This window comes from Enoplosus armatus, chromosome 7, assembly GCF_043641665.1.
Source record: "Enoplosus armatus isolate fEnoArm2 chromosome 7, fEnoArm2.hap1, whole genome shotgun sequence".
Classification (NCBI taxonomy): Eukaryota; Metazoa; Chordata; class Actinopteri; order Centrarchiformes; family Enoplosidae; genus Enoplosus; species Enoplosus armatus.
Window position 1 is genome coordinate 25,517,140 of NC_092186.1, and position 25,420 is coordinate 25,542,559.

Below are 25,420 nucleotides of genomic sequence, written 5' to 3' on the forward strand. Positions count from 1 at the left end.
AAACAGTGTGGTCTGTGGAACCACCCAACCTGTTCTCAACCCCCCCCCCCCTCCCCCCTTTGGACAAGTAGTCCCCCTCCTCGCAAATCTGTGTGCAGTGTTTTTTTTCATCAGATGTCACTGACGTATAACTACAAGCATTTCATAAGGGTCAAAGGCTTTTATTGACAATTACATTGAGTTTATGCAAAGAGTCAATATTTGCAGTGTTCACCCTTCTTTTTCAAGACCTATGGGTTAGGGTTAGGGTTAACCCTCATTCTAACTCCGTCAGCATGACAGAGCGATCTCCAGCCAGTTGTCCTCGTCAACACTCTCACCTGTGTTGACGAAAGAATAATCACTGACATGAGGTCAGCTGGTCCTTTTGTGGGGAAAAAAACAACAGAGGCAGCAGACTTTGTGAAAATTAATATGTGTGTCATTCTCAAACTTTGTGGCCACGGCTGGATGTTGTGTGTAAAAGGCGCTGTGGTTCTGCAGCCAACCAGCAGGTGGCAGTCAAACTCAACTCTTTTCAGTCCACTCCTGCTTCCTGCTTCCTGTCACCTGCACGCAGACCAGGCCAGGTGAGTAACACGTGAACCTGCGAGTGCAAGAGCACGTCGTCTCTCTTATGAGTTTAGGATTGTTTAGGAAGTCGGCAGCGAGGGAAAGGTTGGAGAAGGATTTCCCTGGTGACGCGAACACAACAACAAAAAGAGAGAGTCAGGCGGGCCCATGGCAGCAGCACCCAGGCGTACCAGGACCACGATCCACAGGAACCTGCGAGACGACAAAGCACAAAGAAACTCCGGGGAAGATATAAAGTTAGTAACATGCATTGGACTGTGATGAATGTGCAAAGATGAAGAGGGAGAGGAGGAAAGCTCAGTGCATCATGGGAAGTCTCCCCAGCAGTGTAGGCCTATAGCAGCATAACTAGGGGCTGGTCCAGGCAGGCCTGAGCCAGCCCTTAACTATAAGCCTTATCAAAAAGCAAAGTTTTAAGCCTACTCTTAAAAGTAGAGAGTGTGTCTGCCTCCCGGACCCAAACTGGGAGCTGATTCCACAGGAGGGGAGCTTGATAGCTGAAGGCTCTGGCTCCTGTTCTGCTTTTGGAGACTCTAGGAACCACAAGCAACCCTGCATTCTGGGAGCACAGTGCTCTAGTGGGGTAATAGGGTACTAAGAGCTCTTTAAGATATGACGGTGCTTGACCAGTAAGAGCTTTGTAAGTCAGGAGAAGGATTTTAAACTCTATTCTAGATTTTACAGGGAGCCAGTGCAGAGAAGCTCTTTTCTGGATCAGCTGGAGAGTCCTCAGGGACTTATTATAATCATGAGATTAAAAGTATCTAAAACGTTTGCATCCAAGTTGTCCACAAAATCATATCGAAGTAAGTCAGTGAAGGTATGCTATCCATTTTTAATGACCACCAATTGTGAACCAGATGCAAATGAGCTTGTGAACATTTGAAAAAGTAAATGGTCGATGGTTTCAACGTCTGAGGAACCAAAGATTGCAAGAGTCCACATCAAATTTAAATCTTTTGTGTAGAAAATCACCACCTCCTTGGGGGGGTACTTTCGGGTAACCTCTTCAAAGGGTAACAAGTGAGCATCTGAATTCAGTAAATCATAACGCCGCATTAAAAGTTCAAGCTGAAATGAACTTGAACTGTTTGTTAATGGGATGTGGTTTAACTTTAAGACACTGATTCCATTCAAAGTAAAAAGCTGTAAATTACTTCAGCGTTCATTTGATGTAATGTAAGCTACAGTAAAAAAATAAATAAAACCTGGTGGCATTATGTTGTGAACTGCAGAATACAATGTGATTCAACTATATTACCTCTGTGGGCTGAAATTTCGTTTCTCACCTTATGCGTTGCGACAAGACAGAAGTTATTGTTCTCGGCCCTGAACACCTCAGAAACACAGTATCTAAGGATATTGTTGCCCTAGATGGCATTGCCCTGGCCTCCAGCGCCACCGTGAGGAATCTCGGAGTTGTCTTTGATCAGGACATGTCCTTTAATGTCAACGTAAAACAAACTTCAAGGACTGCCTTCTTTCACCTCCATAACATTGCAAAAATCAGGAAGATCCTGTCTCAAACAGATACGGGGGGGGGGGGGGGGGGGGGGGGCAGACACACTCTCTACTTTTAAGAGTAGGCTTAAAACTTTGCTTTATCAGAATCAGAATCAGAAATACTTTATTGATCCCCGGGGGGGAAATTGTACAGTACCGGTGCTCCCATTCCAGAGTAGAAAAATAGCATAATTTAGAACTAAAAGTATGTACAAAATATAAAAATAAGAAATAGAAAAAAATAAAAAAATATACACATTTACAGTATTAAGTGAAGTGAGGTAAAAAAAAATATATACAATAACAATGTATATATATGTATGTATGTGTTGCACTGTAGTGTATGACTATACATGTATTGCACTTAAACATTCAGAATAAATAGTGAGGTAGTGTATGAACAGGTGAGGTAGATACAGATACAGATTTCCAGTCTCTTCCTGAGTGTCTGACCCTCAGAGGGAGGAGTTGAACAGTCTGATGGCCGCAGGCAGGAATGATTTCCTGTGGCGCTCTGTTGTACATTTGGGAGGAATGAGTCTCCCCCACTGAAGGTGCTCTTGTGTCCGACCAGTACGTCATGGAGAGGATGTGAGACATTGTCCAAGATGCCCCGCAGCTTAGACAACATCCTCCTCTCTGACACCACCGTCAGAGAGTCCAGCTCCACCCCCACAACAACGTCACTGGCCTTGCGGATCAGTTTGTGTAGTCTGTTGGAGTCCGCCACCCTCAGCCTGCTGCCCCCAGCATGCAACAGCATACAGGATAGCACTGGCCACCGCAGACTCATAGAACATCCTCAGCATAGTCCGGCAGATGTTGAAGGACCTCAGCCCCCTCAGAAAATAGAGACGGCTCTGGCCCTTCCTGTAGAGGGCATTAGTGTTCTTTACCCAGTCCAGTTTATTGTCTATGTGAACTTTCAGTTCAGTTTCACCATATCTCAGTCATATTTCCATTGTTATTATAATTATTGCTATGGCTACTGCTGGTGCTGCCATACATCTCTGCCTGTCTCTCTTTCTCAAACCCAACCGGTCAAAGCAGATGACCCGACCTCCCCCCCCCCCCCCCCCCACACCTAGAATCTGGTTCTGCATCGAGGTTTTTTTCCTCTCCACTGTCGCCAAAGTGCTTTTCATGGTGGGAACTGTTAAAAAAAAAGAAGAATCGGTCAAGACCTGCTCTATTTGCGATTGAATTGAATTAGTAAAAAAAAGCAAAATAACAGTTTGCTTGCTCGGGGGCCCCTTGGTGGCTTGGACGAATTGCATCTGCTGTCTCTCTCTCTCTCTCTCTCTCTCTCTCTCTGTCCAGGTTTCTTCGGTAACAGCGGCTCGGACCCCCTCTTTTCAGTGGGGACCCAGCCCAGCTGTTCCATCTGCCAAGAGCTCCGCTCACCATCCCACGTGGCCACAGCTCAGACAGACTACCAGGACTGTTGGTGAGTCTGCAGCTGTCCTGTGATGCAGACTCTTGCCATGAGCTGATGCACCGATATGATTTTCTTTTCTTTTTTTTTTTTTACAGAACATAACGCAGAAAAAGATCCTTGGGTTAATTCAGAAGTGGTGTCAACTGGAGAACTACACTCTTACCCAAACCATCCTGATCTGTGTGACGTCATGGCCAGGCAAGGGTGCACTGGGAGGCTGCGGGACGGCCTGCAGGTACTCCCCATTATCTCATTTTTTTTTTTACACTTTGTGGAATTGTTTGCGGGGGAATTTGGATAATTAAGTGCCGTTTGGTTTGGTTTGGTTTGGTTTGGGATGAAAATAGTTTGGGCCCCAAGTCATTTAGCGCATTCTGGTATTTTCTTATTTCTTATTGGTATTTTATCCCAAGTTGTCCCAGAGCTAGATTCCCAGTTAGCTGCAATAGCTGATACAGGGGGCTGATAACCAGTCGACTGGACTCAGAAACGAGCGTTAAAGATGGTTAACGTAAAAATGTATGTTTGTTTTGTCGGGAGTCTGCAATCCCCCAAAGTCAATACAATTTAAAAAGACCCAAAACAAACCCAAATAAACCCCAAACCACTAATGACAAAGTACCAGTACAACTAACAGTAATTGTAAACACTGAAAATACTAACAAAAGCCAAAAGACAAATCCACATGCTGCCATTCTTTACGAAGGTGTAGTCCGGAGCTCCCCTGCCCAGCACAGGAAGTTGGCTTCCTCCACTTCCTGTTTTTAGTATCAAAAGGCTGCCTCCACCCTCGGCTCATCTTCCAAAAACTGTGTTTAGTGCCACAGGCTTGTATAGCACAAGAATCTCAATTCTCATTTTTAAGATAAAGTAAAACATGTTTTACTGTTACTGTTTTTCCGAGTAGTAATGAGGATGTTTGTATCAAATCATTTATTGATCTGCGATTAGACTTCGCCTGCAGGAAGGAGAAAGGGCGAGTTGAGGGTGGAGGTTCCTTCCCAGCTCGACGTCCCGCTGGATCTGGGAGTTCCCGGACCGCGACGCAGAGGAGTCCACCTCCTGCAAAGGGCCGAAGACCAACTTCAACCAGTCCCTCTCTACCCCGCGAGCGGGGGCCCGGATCACGGCGCACCACTGGGAACAGACGGAGAACGGGCACCGGAACATCTAGATGGTATTGAGTCAGCCATTTTTATGCAATTTTTAATATTATTTTTTTTTTAAAAAGACTCTAGCCAGAGCCCTACTGATACATCGGCTGTTGTTAAGAGATATACCAGTAAATGTCGACCAATAAATAAGAAATGTATATATATATATATTTTCTGTTTTAGTGACTGCATTTTCATATAACGGAGTTGTTTTTGTCATCTGAACGTTCAGATTTTTGCTGTGTTTACTACACTACGGGTATCCAGCCACGCAGACAGTTTTGGTTTCATTAGCTTAGGTTTTGAGATATACATCTTGGGATTTCTGCTTCCACTCCAACTGGAGGTACATGGGACTTTGTTTGTGGTGCCGACAACATAACAAAATGACTTCTGAAAACAATGTCCCTGCTACTGAACACTTCAGTGTATTCATCTTGGGGACTATTGTCTTCCTGTAGAAAGTAGTCCCAGCGAGGACTGGGGATTATCCGAGTCACCGGGACATTTGTTTTTTTGTTTAATGCTGTACCACAAACTAAATGCCCTTCAGTTCCATTGTATTGTGGTGGAAGCAGTTTAAACATCTGGACAAATTAAACCACAGCTATCTGCATGCCTTGAACATTTTTTTTGTCTTTAAAACCCAAGGACAAGAAAACCGTAAACTCCTTTTAATCCACCACGAGACAAGAGCTTCAGTGCAAGAGTTTGTTGTTTTTATTATTATTATTATTAACCGTTGACACAATCAGCAGAGAAACGAGGCATAACGAACAACAGAAAAGAGGCTGGAATCAGATCTTGTTGAAGGCTGCTACGTCGACACTCTGGATCTGAAACGGAAAAAGGAGAGAACCTTTAATGGGGTTTTCCAAGATTTCACACGTAATAGACGTGTATTACACTGTACTTACGTAGTCTTCAAACTTGGTGAGCTCTTCCTCCAACATGTCTGTTCCCACCTTGTCGTCCTCCACCACGCATGCAATCTGGAGCTTCTTGATGCCGTAACCCACGGGAACCAGTTTGGACGTGCCCCATAACAGGCCGTCAGCCTGCACCGAGCGGACGCACTCCTCCAACTTCGCCATGTCAGTTTCATCATCCCACTAAAAAGAAAAAAAAAAAGACGAGAGGTGATGAAACACAAAAAAAGGGCAGCACAGTGTCGGTCAGTCTCAAGCTTAGATAAGACACACACTTACAGGTTTGACGTCCAATAAGATCGAAGACTTGGCGATGATGCTGGGCTTCTTGGCCTTCTTCTCTGCGTACTCTTTCAACCTCTGCTCTTTGAGTTGCTCTGCCTCTTCATCTTCATCGCTACCAAACAGGTCAATATCATCATCATCCTCCTCCTCCTCCTCTTTAACCTGGGCGCTGGTCTTCTGCTGGACGGTAGTGCCCTGAACAGAGTAAAAACAATCAACGCAGGGGTCTGCAGTGATGCACTGGAGCTAAATTGAAACCCAAGACCACTGATTTCATAAAAAAGCAGTCTGTATGAACTCACATTCGTGTAGGGAACTGAAGGAGTGGCAGCCGTGGTCGCAGCCGCGGGAGATTTCTCCAGAACTGCCACCCGACATTCCAGTTTGGAAAGTGCAGCCCTCAAGTCATCCACCACTAAAGAAACAGGACCAGAGTCAATGGAGAGAGGAAAAAAAAGACTAAACCTGCAGTGATACACCATGGTAGTCAAGTGCTGTGTATAAAAAAAAAAAAACACACAACATGAACCATCATGTATTCTAGATGGCAGAAGACACTGAGGTGAAATAAAAACAAGCACACACACAACTGCATTGGATCACAGAGGTAAGAGGATGAAACATTCATTTAAATGTCAGATTTAATGGTCATATAAAATAATTATTTACATTTTTAATAAAGTATTTCTGATTTTGATTACCCCATATTGGACTATCGCGTGTTTTACTGTTGGATTTTTAGTTTGTTTGCATAGTTTTTTTTTTTTTACTGTGTCTGAACATATGTATGAAGGGAAGAGGTCATTTTAGACTGTGAGATTCCATTTCGGTCCAGTGAGGTGGATCGTAACAGATCTCAGCTGCGTAGCCCAATAGTACCACATTAAGTTTTGACATTTTAACCCCCCTCCGTCAAATACCGGAGACAACAAATCCGAAGGTGGTGGCAGAGGAATGTTAGAGGAAGTTATTTCGGTACTATTTTGTACTCATTTGACATCAGACGTATGTCTCGTCCCTAATTTCTAACGATCAGAATGGTTTTGTTCCTGGGCGTCGGGCATTCTGTAATATACGCACGAGTATTGAATATACTGTATGAAAGGCGTGATGCTGAAGATCCCGAAAACGTCTATCCCGACGCTCGTTAATCTAATCAAATCTTTAGGGGATTTCTCCAGATACAGGGATAATAATTCCAAATCTACTATTTTTGAATAAAAATGAGGAGACAAAGCCCAGTAATAGTCACCCCTTTCTGCTGCTACTAGATAGATAAAATGACAGCAACTATGAAAACGTACTATACCTCTTATTTATGTATACTATTAAAACATTTATTTTTCATTTTTATGAATTTATGTATTTTTCTTTTTAATCATTATTTATTATAGGTTTTTTTCCCCCCTGAAGATTTGCTGTTGAGGGTGGAGGGTGTTTACAAATGTCAATGTACGTATGACAGTGTTCTTTCAATGCCAAAAACCAATAAACATAATGTTGTCAGCATTATACTGCTAATGGTGGCTCTAATAATATCCATGCAGTGCCTCAGGGTGTTAAAGTAGCCATCACGCAGGAAAACAAACAAAACGCATTAATATTTGATCAAAGTCAACAAACAAACCCACCTTTGTATAAGCTCTGGTTCTCCACCTCCAGGCTCTTGATGCGAGAGACGAGTTCCCCTTGATCCGCCGCGCTGCTGGCGCTCTGCACAGTGAACACGCAAACAGAAAAAGAAAGACGACACAATTTAATGAGAGCGGCGTCTAATGGCCGAACCAGAATGTTAGTCCTTTTCTCGAGCCGAGGACTCAAGCAGACCCCAAAGGTGACACACGCGACACACAGCCAGTCTCCATCTCAGCAGCCAGACTTGTGGTGGCAGCAATACAGGAGCTGTAGATGGAGCCCGACAGAAATGTGCAAGTAAAAAAAGCAGCTACTTAAAGCCACACATCTAAAAGCCAACTAAAAGGTTGAACTCTTAAGAAACTCAAACTCGAGCGTGGATGTCAGCGAGGTGCTTCCAGGGACACACGCGAGGCTTGGCGGCACTTACAAGCTGGGACTGTTGGCTCGGGGAAGGTTGACCAGACCCTCTGTTACACAGTGTAGTCTTCAGCTGGTGGACGGAGGGCATTTCAACCACATAAAAAGAGGGAGGGAGGGAAGGAGGAACAGAACTGAATGAAAAACATGCCGGAGGAGCCCTACTGAGGAGTGTAAAAACAGAAAGCAAAACAGGGAATCACCGTAGAGCTGGGAGGTTGTGGAAGACTAGCAGAATAAAAGGCAGCTATTTCCACACAACACGTCTCCGTGGGGGAAGGACTGTGTGGCTTCAGCTGAGCACCAAGCTTCTTATGTTAACTCAAAGGAAATCCGTATGCAAAGCTAATTGTTTTAACCTATCAGCAACAAGGAAATGACACAGTATATTTATTTTATAATTTTATTCATTTAGAAGCAATCAGCAAAGCACACTATGCTGAGCAAGCAGAAAAGTGTGCACATCACTGAAGGCTTTTTTTTTTTTTTTTTTTTTAACTGTGTTTCATCAGATCAGATTTTCAGTGACACAAGGAAGGAAAACATGTATGCGACCGCAGGTACGTTTCATTTTTCCAATGCCAATGTTCAGGCTGTCACCAATAAATGTTTCTATACGATTTCCAAATAAAAAGTTGGAGTTGTGGCAGATTAAAACGCTTTCACAGCAAAACAATGTGTAGAGACACGAGGAGGTGTGACCCCGGGGCTGCGGAGAAATGAATGCGACATACGCAAATCAACCGTATGTAGTCGCCATTCATGGGACAAAGTGAAGCCTACCTTAACGCACGCCCCGCTATCCTGGACATGTTGTATATAGGTCAAGTGGGACCTTGGTTGCTCGTTCTTGAGTACAGGTGGAAAATGTGAGATAAGGGGCGGATACAAAAGCATGTACTTACTCCTGCTAGAGATTTCTGAATGTTCTCTCGTGCCCGAGCAATGTCTTGCAGAATGGTGTTAGCTCCAACGTCCTTAAAAAGACAGTACGCACAAGTCAATGCAGATTCATCCTTTACTTTGTACAGTTTTAGTAAAACCGTGATATCGAAAGACTCTACAGATTCCTCCCTCCTCTTCTCATTACATGGCTTTTATGCGCAGTGTTGATAGACTGCGTCAAGCTTTACAATTGCAAATGCAAGTCTGACTTTGTCCAAATCCGGTACAACCAAAATCAATCTTTTTGTGTCTAGATGTGTTTGATTGTGTCAGATAATGTTGGTACAGTTGGTACTGGTAGAAGATATACACAACAAAGAACTTAATAATTGAATGCGAATGGTGGGTCAAATGGTTGGAGCAATCTTGCTACCTCAGATGGGAGGAGTGACAACTTACAAGCCGGAGACGAACTGAACTTGAGACAGCGTGGGTTTTATACCTGTGTTGGTTGCGAGGAGCCGTTCGCGCCCTCATAGAAGCGTCTCTCCGCCTCGTCATAGCGAGGTTTGTCAAACCAGATCTTCTCCTGGGCCAGAAAGTCCACTGAACTCATGGTGCTACTGAGGAGAGAGCAAAGAGGGACAAGAGAGGGATGTATGAACAGGACACGGGAGGTCAGGGAAAAAGAAAAAAAGAATCTACGACTCACTTAAAATGGCTTATTGTAAGTGTATTCTTCTATCTACACACAAACAGACCACCGCAACACAATGACACAAAACAAAACTTTAAATGAAGGCAAGTTGGCAAAACACAACAATGGTTCATACAAACAGTCATTCGGGAAATTTTTAAAAAACGGACCAGAAGGGATAAAGAATCGATGAACCAAGACGAATGAAAAAAACAAAGACAAACAAGGAGAAAAGAAAAATGTTCACGCATTCAAAGAAAAGGGAAACGCATGATTTACATAAAGAAAAACAATGAAAGATAAAACTGAAACATCTGGAGCGGCTCCATTCTCCCAGTTTGGTCATACTTGTCCCTCAGTGGGGCGGTGGAGGCGACTGACGCCGCTTCTGGCCTCCGACCCTTCTTCGCCACCGCGGCTTCGCTCCCGCTGCAACCATGGAAACGGCACTCTGCGGCGTCATACCGCCACTTGTCCAGCCACACCCGCTCGCTGTCTGGATGAACAAAGTAGCGGACTCCGGCCCCCGATGCGTCTTCCGTCTCTGGGAGCTCGGCCGGCTCCTCTTCCTCCTGAATAGGGAGCAGAGCGTGGAAGACTTCCGCTTTACCCTGCGGGACCGCCTGTTTTTCCTCCGCCGCCACTTCTTCGTCTTCTTCCTCCTCCTCCTCCTCCTCCTCCTCCTCCTCTTCTACGAGGCTTTGAGGGTGGTCGCTGCTTCTGGAAGTGGAGGCGCAGCTGGGCCGTTTGGAGGAATTGTTACCGTACATATTCTGGTAGAAGGCCGCTTCGGCACGGTCGTACAGCGGTTTCTCCAGCCACACGTCTCTAAGCAGCTCCGCGGGGATGCGGGGCAGCCCGTTAACCGATTGTCGATTGGTCGGCGTGACGGCTGCTTGTTGGATGACAGGGGTAGCAGGAGTCAGGGCTAGAGACTGATATCCTTCATCAGGTGTGCTGGGTGCGATGGAGCGGTTAGGTGGGGACGGGAGGTCCAGAGAGTTTGGAATGGATGGTATGGACTCTTCGACAAAGCGGCGTTCCGCTTGGTCAAAGGTCGTCTTGTTCACCCACACGGCCTGGACGACGTGGTGGCAGGCCACCTGATCGCCGTGGTGGCACACCGTTCCTGAGGAAGATGGAGCCACAGTGGAATGAGAGTTTGAGTGTTTCCCCTGGGCTGGAGGTGACCGGTTTGACTGGGCGGTCCCATTGGAGGAGCTCGCCAACCAGCGCTGGTAGAGGCTCTCGGCTCGCTCGAAGATGCTGCGCTCGAACCACACGTTGGCGCACTCGGACTGCAGGCCGATCAGGCCGGCGCGGGGGTCGCGTGGCTGGCTGGTCCTTTTGTCTGGCTTCTCTTCGGTCTTGGTCTTACTGTCAACCTTCACCTCGGGGCGACTCTCGGCATTGGATGAACGTTTCTTGCGGCGGCGGCTTTTCCCGCTGCGCTTTCCGTCTCCGTTCAGGCTGCCGCTCTCTGGGGACGATGACGCTGTCTCTCCGTTTCTTTGACCCGATTCGGCCTTGTTCCTACACCCCAGTGCTGCGTTAGCGGACCGGTCCGCCTGACAGTGGCCGGGAGGCTGATCGTGCTCCGACTGATCCACTGCAGGGCACTGGGGGATCTTCTTAGACATCATCTTTGATCCGTTGCAAGAAGAAAGAATAGAGAATAACAGGTACAGGCTTTTGGATTAGTTAGAGAGACGCAGGAAGGTGTAGAGACACAAAGGGATTGATCTATTAGACTCTAGTACAACAAATGAATCATTGTCAAACACTAACTGTGGCTTTCTTATAGAGCTGTATGTATGGTATGATAATACACACAAAATAGAGTCTACAAATCAGTCCCAGAGAAACACAAGAAGCATGCAGGAAATTAGACAAAACCCATGCAAATGGCGTTAGTCAGAGGAGGAGAATGGCGACTGAAATAGTCGCCAGACTTATCCCAGCAGCCTACAGTTGGAGATTGTGCAAGTGGAGCCAAAAATAAAAAAAAATTTCCTACTTCAAAATTATTTCCCAAACAAACTGTAATTTACACTTACAAATAAGTCCTTGTAAAAGCCCAACATTGCTTATAAAGAAATGACTTGGGTTTACCATTTGTGGAAGTACGTTTTTAACATCAATTTCTACAACAATATGTATGAATGCAGCTGTTAAGCTACATTCAAGCAAACAGGAAAATGTATTTCTTAGCAAATATTTAGGCCAATTCTTTTCATTTTGAATGTTAAAAATGAGGCACAAGACTTGACAAATCTTGACACAATGACATGAGTGCATGCAATAAAATAGTGTGTCAAAGACAAAATATTAGAGAGTCTTTGATTAAAAAAAAAATTGACATGACTGATGAATCTGTGAAAAGCACTGACATGCTCATGCAAGCAAACTAATTAATTCAGTAGGTATTGAGGTTTTTCTCTGCCAACAAATCACACATCGCACAAGCCATGCCGTTTTTATGGCGTTAAATTATTCTGTTGTAATACAGGAAATGCATTCCCTTGTGAACGTTAGTAATATTGATATTGATGAACACTAATACACCACTGAAAAGGATTTGGGCACTGTCGTGGGAAGGCATTTCCTGCTTAATGCGGATTAGAAAATCTTATTCAAGCTCTTAACTCACCTTCCACGGTAAAAAAGGTGTTGAGCTTAAACTAGTATCAAAGTCAAATGTTCAACACGTTCTTTTCATCCAGTTAACCGCAAGCCATTGAAAAAGAAATTGAACAATCACCACCTTGCAAAAACAATAAAACCGATAAAAAGGTGTATAACTATGGACAAAAGGCAAAACAAAACTCACACGAGGTACATGTCAATGTTATAAGGGATACTCACATATCAAATTCTGAATGCAAGATGAAGGGAAAGAAGCTACGTGTTAAAAGATTTCTCTAAATAAATACCTCAAGTCTTCTTACAGATTTCACATGGTTACCCCTTTAGTCTTGGATGATGATGACTATCATTTGCTAAAATCGAAGGCTCTGATATTAAGCAAGAACTACAAGCGGCAACTTGGATGCGTCCCAAAGCTTTTCCCCTTTATCTGCTTTTCTCTCTCTGCAATTGGAAGGCACCAGGGACAGGTTATTTCCCCCTCCATCATCAAAAAAAAAAATGAACATTTGCTGTTAAAGCAGTCCTATCAAAAATCCTTCAATCCAATTAGCCAAATCAAGCACATTGGTAGTGATGTTGCAATTTAGAAAAACGACACTGTGTGAAGAACATGAGCCGTGGTAACTGCACGTGCATCTATGTGCTGGGTTTCTCGAGCACATTTGATTATTTCTTGTGGTTTCTTTATGGGAGCTTTCAGGATGCACTCCGCTCTATAGAGTGCTGCAGGGATGATGCATTTTTGTAGGCAAACCCAGAAGTTAGCGTCGCCCTGGTTCCCTCAACTAAAAGCCAATGGGATTCTTCCATGGGATTTTGGATTATTGTAGAAAATAAGCTCTGTGGCAAAACAAACGTTTATGATACTTTACACGTTTTGTTCAGCAAAATAATCTTCACTAATGAACACCACTTTTAAGATTTTTGTAGCGTAAATGGATAATAACCCTAACCCTTACTTCAGCGTCACCACCACTAAGCTTCACTTTGAAGAGAGTATAGATAGATATAGATATACAGACAGATAGATATAGAGTATAAACACAGCGAGGCTGTAAAGGCGGACTAGTGAGTCGACGACTTTCCGTGTTCGGCATGAAGACGTTTAATGTTCGCGACAACCTCTGTAGTCTCATTTAGCCGCCTTTTTTAAGACACGTAAAAGCTTCAAAGTTCACTAGTGGGGGTATCTACTGACGTATTTTATGTGGTAAAACAAAACGTTGAAATCTCTTCAGCTTGTGTTAACCACAGACCTTATTACAGGCATCTGACCAAAAACCCATTCAAGAAACCCGCTGACTTCCAGACGAGGGGGACCGGAAGTGTAAAAATGCTGACTCATTTCTGGGTTTTAGGACTCATTCCTGCAGCACTCTATTTATTTAAAAAAGGTTAAGGCTGGAAATATTCTTTTATTTTCTTAGTGTCAATACATCCCTTGAAAACACCGAAACCGACAGCGTGGTAGTTCCATTTCTCAATGCTTTGTGACTTCTCTACCCTGTGGCACTCTGCTCCAAACCTATTTGTTCATACTGAGATTTAAAAAAGAAAAGAAAAAAAGGGGAAAAACAAACATTGACTTTCACTTGTAAAATAAGGCTAAATCATTTCCTTTGACAGCTGGGCTTTGTAGTTTATAGCAAAAGGATCCTCAAAACACGGCAGACTATTTTAAGCAGCACATTAATACACATTTGGAGCTCTAGTGAGTATTTCTGGCAGCAGGACGGCGTACGTGGGACTGACTAAAAATAAACCACAGTGCCCATGTTAATCGTAATGAAGGAACATGTCACCCGGTGCAACTGTGAGACTCACTGTTGTTATTAATAGTTTCAGGACAACAATGGAGCTCTGTGGCTTTGGATACACAGACAATACTTGTTAGTAGGGTCGGTTCGGGGGTTAGTTTTGGTCTTTACATGATAATAATAATAATAATAATAATAGCATAAATATATAAATATCCCCAGCTTTACCTGTTAAATGTGAACTTATTTCAGTTAATATAATAATGGCCATGATTTGGGGGACATCACCTCAAATAACCTTTGCCAAGTGTCCACAATCTCCGGTTTGGAGTACCTTTGAGTACTGCTGGCTGACGCAACCAAACACCATTTACTTTCCTTACAATGTTTTATCCAATTCAACAGCAGGGTCAAGATGCAGTACAACACCCCCAAGGAAGGGTGGGGGTACAAGAGGGATTTGCTCAAGGACACTTCAGCAAGGCAGATGCTTCACTTGCAGTCGATATCCAGTTCATTTATAATTGTACGTAAGAGTTTAAATATCCACAGCCTCTAAAAAAGGACTAAGCCATCTCCAAGCCCAAAATCTGGAATGATCAGTTTACGTTCACTGAGATGACACGTCCCGCTCTGTTTAAAAAGGACTTGACACTTGAAAACAACAACGCTTTCTCTGAAAAGGTCATAATTAAATACCGTCATGAAGAAAAGCCTGTTGTGCGAGATGTTGAACAATGACAGAAAGGCAGTTCAAAGCCTCGGCAGAGCTGTCATCATCATCATCAGAAGGTGTGCCCTGCTAACCTTAACATTAACATTAGCCATCTTTCCTCTTTACGAGTACGTCCTAGCTAGACGAAACACTGCCAGGGAATAACCGCCGGTTGCTTTGAAACGTGACACCAAGCCATTTGTTTTTCATTTTGACGTTTATGTGAGAAGTCAAATGCAGAACAGGGGATACTGAAGCCGGTGTCCAGCCGGCGTGACAGCCGCTCCGGGGCAGCGTTAGCGCTTAGCAAGCTGCCACAGTCAGCTAGCCGTATGCTAGCCTCGGCTAACACACGCCGAGTCCGCGCCGGCTATAAAGCGCTCAATAATTCACCCATTCCCCAAAATGTACTTTAAACGAATCCCAACGCTAACGCCCACCCCCCCGGACTGACACCCCGGCTGTCAACCAGCGATAACGTCACTTACTGCTGTGTTAGGTTTCGTCCTGTCGGCGTGCGAGAGACCAGGCCGGTTGGTAAAACGCGTGCTTCTCCAGCCGTGAGTGACAACGGGAAGGAGGAAGAGGAGGACGCAGAGGAAGCAAGGAGCAGAGGCGATTGTGTGATCTTAAAGGGAGCTGGTGGGGGAGGGGGGAAGCTATGAATCATTAATGTTGCCTGGTGCCACATGTTAAATCTCATGTATTGCCGACAGTATTGTGGTAAAATCAGATACAAGACCTCCGAGGCTCACTTATTACAGCATTTTACAAAATGAAAAAGTCAGTTTAAAGGACCACCTTTCTGTATTGTTATTGCTCATTGGCTGCATAACAACTGTGACTCTATGGAAAATATGAAAGTGAAACTATAACTTGATGATGATCAGCTGGGCCCACTCCATCGATCGATAAAGATTATTAATAATCTGCCAATTACTTTCTGGATAAATTGATTTGGTCAATACATTGTATAAAAATTTTTTTTTTTTAAATAAATACCCATGACAGTTTCTTGAAAATGCTAGTTTTGTCTTGTCTGGCATTGTGTTTGTACACAAAGCTGTGTGCACTACATTGTTCTTAAATGATCCCATATTTAAGTTTTATGCTTAATGTGGCCAAATATTCAAGACTATAGTATAATAGTAACAATAATAATAATATAAACGATTGGATTGTTGGTGTGCATGTAGCCATTCTCTCTCTCTCTCTCTCTCAAAAAAAAACCACAGGGTCGTTATCAATAATTATCAATAATTTACTTGTCAGTGTCAATGTCAGGATTAAGCCAATATTTCCTTTTTGCTCACAAGAAATCCCTCTGGTCAAAGACATGAAAAAGGAAGAAGTATGAACTGCACTTTGAAGGGGAAAATATAAAGGAGAAAATGAAGTTAAAAAAAGTGACATGTCCTGTTTGTGCTCGATGGTGATTGGTTGAGTCAGTTTGTTGTTAGGCTTGAATTAAGTCCGTTGAGTGGTTATTAAAAAGGCAAACGGCATCTGTCATTTCCTGCTTCCTGCCGCTGACTTTCGGCCGAGCTCCCTGGCTCGCTCGGTGGCAGATTCCACGGCGCTCATGGTCGACGCCCTCACGCCGCCCTGTTCCAGGGTGTGAAGCCCGTAGATGGTTGTCCCGCCTGGGGTGCAGACGTCAGAGCGGAGCTGAGCTGGATGCTTCCCAGACTCGCGTAACAATCTCCCGGCACCCTGCAACAGATGGAACACACTAAATGTTGGGTTCAGATATTGTGCTGAACGCACGTAAAATGGGAAACAGTAAACGAGTACTCTGCTGATGTTGCTGCGGTGAAACAAAAGCGCACACACACACACACACACACACACACACACACACACACACACAATAAAACTGACCAGAACAGTTTGGGATGCGATGCTGTGTGCCAGAGCACTTGGCATTCCCATTTTGACAGCTCCTTCTGCCAGCGCTTCAGCAAACAGATACACCTGCAGAGAGAGATCACATGCATCAACACAGTCCATCTTCTTGCTGCCTTTAGATTACTGCAATATATCATAATGTAGTAACATTTTATAGTGATTTAGATATTTGTCTGTGCTTTTATGACCTTCCTTTGATCTCCTTTTTGATTTCTGTATTTTCACTGAGGATTTAATGTGGACCAGTGAACACTGCAAAGAGCTCCCCGCTTTTGATTGGCTAGTATGAAGTTTTATTTGTTTTTATTTGCTTTTAGTGTTTTTTGTATTTTGTCTTTGAGCGTGTGAACTCTCTCTACCATGTTTATTTTGCATTCTGTTCAAGTCTCAATGAAACACTGAAATGAGGACACGAGTCTACAAGATTTTATTTCAACTATATGTTTGGATTCAGTTGCTTAAGAGGGCAATAGACAGAGCCAACCCTAACTGCTTGTGCCTGACTGTGTGGCGGCTTCATCGCTCCGGCATCTGACATCTCTCCCAGAGAATCAATGAATGTCTATAGGTCCTGTGTGTATTTTGGGCCCGTGTGTAATGAAAAAAGTACAGAGTGAAAAAATGTTATTTCTCAAAAAGGGTGAAAAATAGTACTTCTTAATGTACTGCAGACTTTTCCTATTCTTTCTACAAGTCGATGTTCATGTTGTTGTGAGTTCAAACCAGTTTGAACATGGAAAGTAAAAGAACAGAAATCTAAAACACTACAGCATGTTTGAAGAAAAGGGTTTGTAGAATTGCATCAGAAGCGTCACTTTTTCTGTCATTTTAACTTCATAATTACATTACTGGCCTGAATCTCATTATCAATCGACATTCGCTTCGTTGTTTTGAGGAAGTTCTATTCCAATAGTCTGCGTGTAGTTACAAAGACAGTCCTGGGACACTCACAAAAGCGACTCCGCTCCCGCTCAGTCCAGTGTGGATGTCGATCCAGGCCTCGGGTCCCTCCTCTACCAAACCACAGCGGTGCAACAAGGAGCGAAGCAGAGCTCCATCCTCCTGTTTTGCGTGGGATCCCCGCGCAAACAGGAGAGCCCCTTCCTGAACCATACATGGGAGATTAGGCATCAGTCTGATGGCAACTGAATTCTCTGGCAGGAGCTTTGAATTGAAAGAGGAGAGAAAAAAAAAAAGAACGTCACTCATCTTCAGATCACCACAGAACCACCATTCAGCTTAAAAGCTGTTACACGAGGGCGAGGGCACTCACCTCTTCCAATGTTGCCAGTGTTACTCCTGCTGCAACAGACACGATAACGTGTCGGTCAGTGATGTGTTGCGAGACCTCATTGAGAACTAGAGGAACCAGGTGGGGTTTGACCGCTACAAAAACCACATCGGACCCACACACCACCTCTATGTTGGAGTGAGTGACGGGAATCCCGAGCTCCTGAAAGCCAATGGAAGAGGTGTTAGCGACCCAGATGTCCACCTGCATGTAGATAACGCTTACACAAATGGTCCTTAATTTGACATTAAAGGTCCCGTATTGTATAAAGTGAGATGTCCATGTCTTGTCTGATTCTGAAGCAGCTCTAGGTGCTGTATAAATACTGTGAAAGGATCAGAACGCTCAGTCCACGGAGAAATGAAACACAGCCCGTATTCAGACACTGTGCCTTTAAATGAGCCGTCAGGACTTCCGCAAGGTTGTGATGTCACAACTACACTCAGCCACGCCCCCAGCAGGTCATCTGCTCCTGGCACAGCACCACCCACCAAGTACAGGGACGCTCATCCACCCACTCAGTCTATCTGAGTTATTGGAGCACTCTGCTCAGGACTGCTGTGTTTGGAGGTTGTTCAGTTTGTTTAAATCGGCTTGTTTCAGACGGGGGGGGGGGGGGGGGGGCTGGGGGGCTGAGGGGCTGCAGGAAGGGCCAGGAGAAGATACATAAGGACTTTTTTCAACTGTGAACCATGCAAAGCTGCTCTAGTGGAGTCCCAGAATGAAAACATAGACCTGAAATGAGCATGATACGGGACTTCAATTTGTGTCAAATTAGCATCAAGTAGTTGTAACAGCAGCGACTGAAGTTACAGGTTGAAGAGCACCCCGAGCTTTAAAAGGTGGCTGAGCTGCCTACAAATACTGAATTTGTTATTTCGGTAGCGCTTCATTTTACAAGTCCACAAATGAAAATTATCCCAGCATTATTTAATAATTATATTGTCGCTATTTCCCAATAATCATTCATCCCTTATTTTTGCAAATACTTTGGAATTATTTTTCTTGAATTTACAGTACATTTACTTTCTGTCCTTGATTTGGTGATCATTAGACATAAAGCAAGCATATATTCAAACACAGGTTATAATAGCTTTCTCTTTTCAATTGTTATTTCTATACTACTTTGGAATTTCATGTCCAATTTAGTTTCGCTTCAGTTTAGTTTTCAGTAGTTTGTTTTTATTTCATTTTTTATTATGAAACACAGGCCTATTTAGTTTTTATATTTCGTTACAGTTTACAAGTTTCAGAACTCGAGCATTGTTCTCAGCTATCCAACATAAACGTTACATGCTATCATTCCGTTATTGAAATAAATGAAGCTGGTCAATTTTTAACGTTGCACCTCATTTTGAGCCCTTTTCTGCCAAACTTCCCTCACAAAATAATTGATGTGTTGATTACCATAGCTACAGCATGAAAGGTAATGTTTGCAACGTAGCCATTATAGCAATACATTTCTTATTACAAATAGAAGCTAATGTGCGGTTACTTTGGGAGAAACTGTAATGGTTTTTGTGAAAAAGTTCTGGATCATCATACATGGGAATGTGCAAGGATTGGCGCCACGCTGCATGAGGCAGAACGAGGCGGCCCGAAGCCTTTCAACTTCAAAACCGCACGCGACATCATTCAGGACTGTTTCTGAAGAACAGAAAAGGTCACTATTAAACAGGGCACAGACCCAGAAAGACGGGTGCTTTTTTTTCAGTCACGGTTTTCTCAATGGATTCTACACACTTTAAAAGTGGCGCTGGAGATCCTGAGATGTTGCAGTCTGTAAAACGTGTCATAGGCACTATGCTCCTGTGTAGAAGGCCCCACTCTGCTTCTGCTTGTGTGGCAGTTTGTTTGGGCATCAATATATTGCCACATATTTGTATTTGTCTTTGGACAGCATAAAATATTGTCAACATTAGCCGACAAAGGCAACGGCTTTCCGAATATTTAAGAAGTATATATTGCGTTTTCTGACGTAGCTCACGTTTATGTAGCCTTTACAGCCGATTCACTTTCGCTCACGTGCTGGGTGTGGTTATTAACTAGTTGTTAGATGGTAAAAACCCTTCGATTGGCATCACCAGCAAAGAAAGACACACGAACCAGGACGTTCAGACAGTGGAAGGGGCATTTACACAAAATAGTCAGATAGTGATGGTATGAATATTCCTTTAAAAAAAAAACAAAATCAGTTTTCTGGGTTTCGGGCTTGTCTGTTTGCACCTCCACCACACTTGTTGGCTGTGACAATTGTCCACATGAATGTGTGTATGTTAGGAGATGTCAAAGTTGCAGAAACTCTTTTGCGAGATCACACATCTCCTTGAGTGAATGGATGGCAGTCATGCACAAGTCAGTTGCGTGTACTGCTGTGAGTAGAGTTAGGCGATGGGGTACGTCCTCTTGTCGAACAATATTCGTCCAAGAAATCGCAGATGTATTCGCCGGAGGACTCTAAAATACATTTTATGTTAGGCATGGGCCAATGGTCAATGCTGGTTGGTGCTGATCGTATGTAGTTCCCAATGCCATGGCAATGGTTCTGTTATTATTTTGGCTTCCGTTTGTTATTGTTATTGTCGGAGAAACTGCCGGGGTGAATTTTAAGGTGTAGATTCATTCAATAAATTAATCACATGTGTCCCCTACTCAAAGCATATTTTGTAGCCTACCCTGTATTCACAGTTTTTTTCCCCCCACATCTTTGGTATGGGCTATGTGTGTGAACCAAAAGTCAGAATAATAATCAGGTAGCATTTTGTGCCGGATGATATAGTCTCCATATAGTCTAGATTGGTGGTCTGCAAAGCATATACTATGAAGCTGGAGCGCACTACGTATTCAACTTTATGTCATACTTAGCAGGAATAATATGTTTGTATGCGATTTGATGAACAGAGCCAATCTCCCTCTCATACTGTTTTGTTTATCGCCGTCATTGCAGTGTGCAAAGAGGCCAGTTTGGGACTACCTGGGTTTTTTTTTGGTATGTTGGAAGTGAGCGGAAATGATAGAAGGCCAGTTCTGAAGCTGGTGAGTAAGGAGAACAGGGGACACGTTTGTCCCACTTGTGCATGTAGAGCCTGGAGGCAACGCCATCACAGACCGTTGGAGAGCGTATCAAAGACTGTCCCAAGACGGTTACATCCATTATCAAGTCAACCATAGGCGACTTCATCGAGTGGAACCACTCAGATTCATCGAGTGGAACCACTGCTAGGCCAAGAAACACTTTGATGGGAGTGGTTGGACACCTTTTTAAAAAGACATCAGAGCATTGTTGAAGATATAAAAGTATTAACAGAAATGCTGTTTTCATTTCAAAAACTTTTGTTAAAGTTCCTTTTTGTTAATGTATTGTTGTCTTAAAATACGTGTATATCGTCTCAATAACTTGTTGAGTGGTGTGAAGACATTATTATCAATAAGCGAGCAACGAATGAGACTTTAAATGGGCAATTAGTAACTAGATTCTTGATTATGAGGTTGTATTTGTCAGTAATTAGCAATTTATGGCTGACATTTAGGATATTTGTTAAACAGTCGGACGGATCTGCTGAAATTACACAGACATTGGTGAGAATGTAAATGGTTCAAAAAGTAGTTCAATTTACTGGCCTGCAAAAGTAAGGCAGAAACTAGGTGGTAAGTGGTGACAATTCATCGCCTGCTGCCCTGATGTGGATATTAGATATAAATGAGGTCTGTATGTTAAGTCAATGGTATCACTTAATCACTTTTAAATTACTGATCAGACTTTTGGAAAATATATAGAGATCAGTCTGAGTAAAGGAATTAAAAATTGGAGAGAAAATATAAAGGGAAAAAAAAAAAGGTACATGGCAAGTTATTTCTATGAGATCGCGCATGTAAACGGGCGACGGGTCGACTATGTCACACTGAACCCTCAGCAACTGAAGTGAAACACCAAGCCTAGACCTGTCAACTATTCCATCCTTGACAACAAGGCTGCGTCTGGTGAGGCGATGAGTTGTTAACCCCCGGATTCTGTTTCGGCCATGCGCCTACGCTCACTGCCAATCACAAGCAGGTAAGGACGACTTAAGAGCCCCGCTCAAGGTGAATATCAGAACTTGACCCCCTCTACGTTATAACGTCCATGTAAAAGAATGTAGGCCTTATTCCTATCAATTAACTCGGTAGGACTATATGGAATAAATTACCAGCTAGTTATCAATTGGGAAACTGAATATAATTATGCAATTATTTGGTTGTAACTTACAAGAAATTTTAAAGAAGTTACTTGCTAATTATTGCCTACTTACCACAAAATTTGTGGACCTGTAAAATGAAGCGTTACCATCGTTTCTATTAAATATTGAGTTATCATATACATTACAGTGCTATTTTCTTTATATATACAGTTATGATGCTTCAATGGCACCATACAACTATGTGATGCAGTGCAAAATGCACAGTGAGAGTTTTAGATTGTGGACAATTGAATGTCAATAGCATTTCGGGTTTGAGCTGAAATGATTATAGTCGATTCATCGTTGAGCTGATCGACAAAAAAGTGAATAGGAATCTATTTTGACGGATTAATCAACATTTTCCAAGCTCAAACATTCTCTGGTTCCAGCTTCACCACTATAAGCATTTGCTGCTTTCCTGTTTTATATCATTGTGAATTTAATATATCTGGATTAAGGAGCATTAATTCCTGCACAGGAGTTACAAATTTGTACCCAGGACTGCAGGACTCCAGAGCAACAGAACAAGGTCAATGGATTGGTTTGCAGGACAACCATCCGTTCACAAGGATACCCGATATCTTACAAACAGTGACCGTGATCCTGAACATGAGAACTGGCAAAAGTAAAGGAAAAAACAAAACAAAAAAAGTACCTGAAAGCGTCCCAGGTTCCTGGAGGACGGTGCGCTCACTTTGACATTTACAGGAAGAACATTTCCTTTAATAGGGAACACACACACGACATCCGTTAGCTCCTTTATTTCAAACCTCTCTGCTCCGTTTCAACAACTCTCTCCAGACTCACCAGACAAGACGCCCTTTGCGATGCCGAAGGCCATGTTCCCTGCACCAATGAAACCGATCTTCAGCTGCGAGTCCATCTCAGGGTCCATTTTGATCTAAAGGAGAGAACAGATTTGAGTGGAAACATCAACAGCACACTGCAATGCCATTTAACAATTACCTAAAAACTCAGGGTGTGAACCACAGGACAGCCTACGACACAATACAGTAACGATGGTGTCGCACATATAATATACATAATACTGAAAGACAAGTTAAACTGCAACCATTATCGTTGCAGTTTAAATTGTCTTGCACTATTGCCAGCTATTTTGACAATCAAATAACTGCTTTTCGAGCAAATATGACATAAATTCACTGGTTCCACCTTCTCAAATGTGGGGAGTTGATGCTTTTCTTTGTTATATATGATAGTAAACTGAATATATTTTGGTTTTGGACTGTTAGTTGAATAAAACAAGCAATTTGAACACATCACCATGGCAAGACAGAAATTAAATTACTTTTTTTTTTATAAACAAAAGCGACGAAACAAGAAAGTACTGGCAGATTAATCAACAACGAAAATAATTGTTAGTTGCAGTCCTAAAGGCAATCAATGTCTGTGTGCACAGTCTTGACTTTTTACCAGTAAAGCAACATGTGCATACTGTATGTGCCGCTGTTCAAATGTAAAATATGCTTAAAATCTCTAGACCTAATGACTGCTAATTACTAATCCCAATCCATCATCCACATGCTTACAACATTACAGCAGATTCCCCAATACCCCAATAGAAATACGATAACATGTAAAATCCTGGTCGACAGTTGGTCAGTGTGCATGTGTGCGTGGGGGGGCTTTTGTGTAATATATGTGGGTTTTCGACTGTTTCTTGGCAAAGCAAGTCACTCGAAGACACCACTTTGGGCTCTGAGAACTTGTGATGGGCCTTTTCACCCTCTTCCCACATTTTATAGACTCGAAAATTATCGATATCAGAATATAAGGCCACATGTCACCGACACAATTACTTCCCACACCCCTTCACAAGACCAACTACACTCAAGTTTCCCGTTTACTAAGTCAAAAGGTGAAACTATTGCAGTTTAATACAACAGCACTGCAATACATCCACCTCCATTATTCCACTTTATGGTCTTTCTGGAGGTTGTAGTTTTTAAATGCCGCTGCCAAAGTGTTTCCTTTAAATGTTGAACCAATCTACATTGTGTGTGTGTGTGTGTGTGTGTGTGTGTGTTAGTCAATGCAGGTCCTCTGCTGAAAAAAAAGTGTGTTTCCAATATTTAGTCTACCCTCATTGCTGTAACATCTCTCAATAAAAGAATGACTGTAAGATTGAATGCGGGACTGTTGTATTTGACTGCATTAGTTTTAGTTGGGTGTCTTGTAAATGAGAACCACCCGGGGACATATCCACAACAGCCACACAGTTGGGTGATGAATGCATGCATCTATACAACACCAGAAATAAAATCAAAAAAAAAAAATAAAAAAACAGAAAAAAGAAAATAACAGAAACCATCTAATGACAGACCACATCGCATCCGCGGTATCACCCCTACAATTAAATCCAGGTTTTGAGTGGAATTGTCCGGACAGGGCTGCGGCCAGTGCAGCATTGACGCTTCTCCGTCCGAGTCTTCCGTCACTTCATCATTCCTGTCGGAGTTGACCCCAGCTCCGACCAGGGGGTGTCTGGACTCCATGATGGCTATCATTGTCTTTTCATACCGCCACCAGCCCTGTATTTTGGTCGGGGCCGGGGAGTCCGGTTCTCTCTTACACTTGTAGTACGCACTTTTGAGAAGTTTCCAGCGAAACTTTAATTGGTCCACAGATCTGTGATAACCGGCCGCTGTCATTCTCCTGTGTGCCACCTTGAAGAGTTTGTTATTCCTCACTTTCCTACCGTCTAAGCATTTCTTCATGTCCAGCTCCTTGAGGATTTCCAGAAATAACTCCGTCTCCTTCACGTCCCAGTTCTGCTTCTTGATACCGGAGTCGTCCATTGTTGTGACAGCGTATCCCCGTTAGCTCGGCGGCTAGTAAACGTTAGCCCAATGGTAGAAATGTTCACACGGCTAGGTGGCTAATTATGCGCTAGCATGTCTGGTGCGGCAGGGGCAAAGCTGTGCTGTTGCTAGCGTAAAACCCTTAGCTGCATTCGACGTACAGGTCGTGAAAACCGTGCAGATAAAATGTTGAAATCCTGTCTTTAAAACACCACGACAGCAGAAACCTAGCCCAACTGCTGCATCTAGCTAGGGATAGCTACAAAATAATCCAGTACAGATTAGATTAGAAATACAATGCACGTGTTTCTTGTTGACTGGACAACCATAAAACAACCCGGAGTGACATAAACACGATGCCAGGCGATGCTGTGAATAACACCGGCTAACGCTGGTGGTAGGATATTTATTCACCTGATGTTTTTTCAGATTTGCTGACGTCCAACGCTTAGTAAAGCTCTTAAACTGTAGTTTAATTTAAACTATCTGTCAGGTCGGATACACTCGACGCATCCACAAACCCACCAGCTGAGTGCCAGTGA

The 25,420-nt window shown here is 43.2% G+C and overlaps 2 protein-coding genes across 2 annotated transcripts; both read right to left on the reverse strand.

Moving 5' to 3' along the window:
* Positions 1 to 5,365: 5,365 nt before the first annotated feature.
* Positions 5,366 to 15,200, reverse strand: eef1db (eukaryotic translation elongation factor 1 delta b (guanine nucleotide exchange protein)). The gene is made up of 8 exons (XM_070908525.1): positions 15,129 to 15,200; positions 9,325 to 9,445; positions 8,843 to 8,914; positions 7,514 to 7,595; positions 6,185 to 6,297; positions 5,877 to 6,077; positions 5,586 to 5,780; positions 5,366 to 5,504 (listed from the first exon to the last, which is right to left on the reverse strand). The coding sequence occupies exons 2-8, from the start codon at positions 9,436 to 9,438 to the stop codon at positions 5,466 to 5,468; spliced, it is 816 nt and encodes a 271-aa protein (XP_070764626.1). The 5' UTR covers positions 9,439 to 9,445; positions 15,129 to 15,200; the 3' UTR covers positions 5,366 to 5,465.
* Positions 15,201 to 15,909: 709 nt separating this feature from the next.
* On the reverse strand, positions 15,910 to 24,875 carry pycr3 (pyrroline-5-carboxylate reductase 3). The gene is made up of 7 exons (XM_070909149.1): positions 24,429 to 24,875; positions 22,864 to 22,957; positions 22,712 to 22,776; positions 17,822 to 18,001; positions 17,500 to 17,712; positions 16,522 to 16,614; positions 15,910 to 16,353 (listed from the first exon to the last, which is right to left on the reverse strand). Exons 1-7 carry the CDS (start codon positions 24,873 to 24,875, stop codon positions 16,150 to 16,152), a joined length of 1,296 nt encoding a protein of 431 aa, XP_070765250.1. The 3' UTR covers positions 15,910 to 16,149.
* Positions 24,876 to 25,420: the final 545 nt, after the last annotated feature.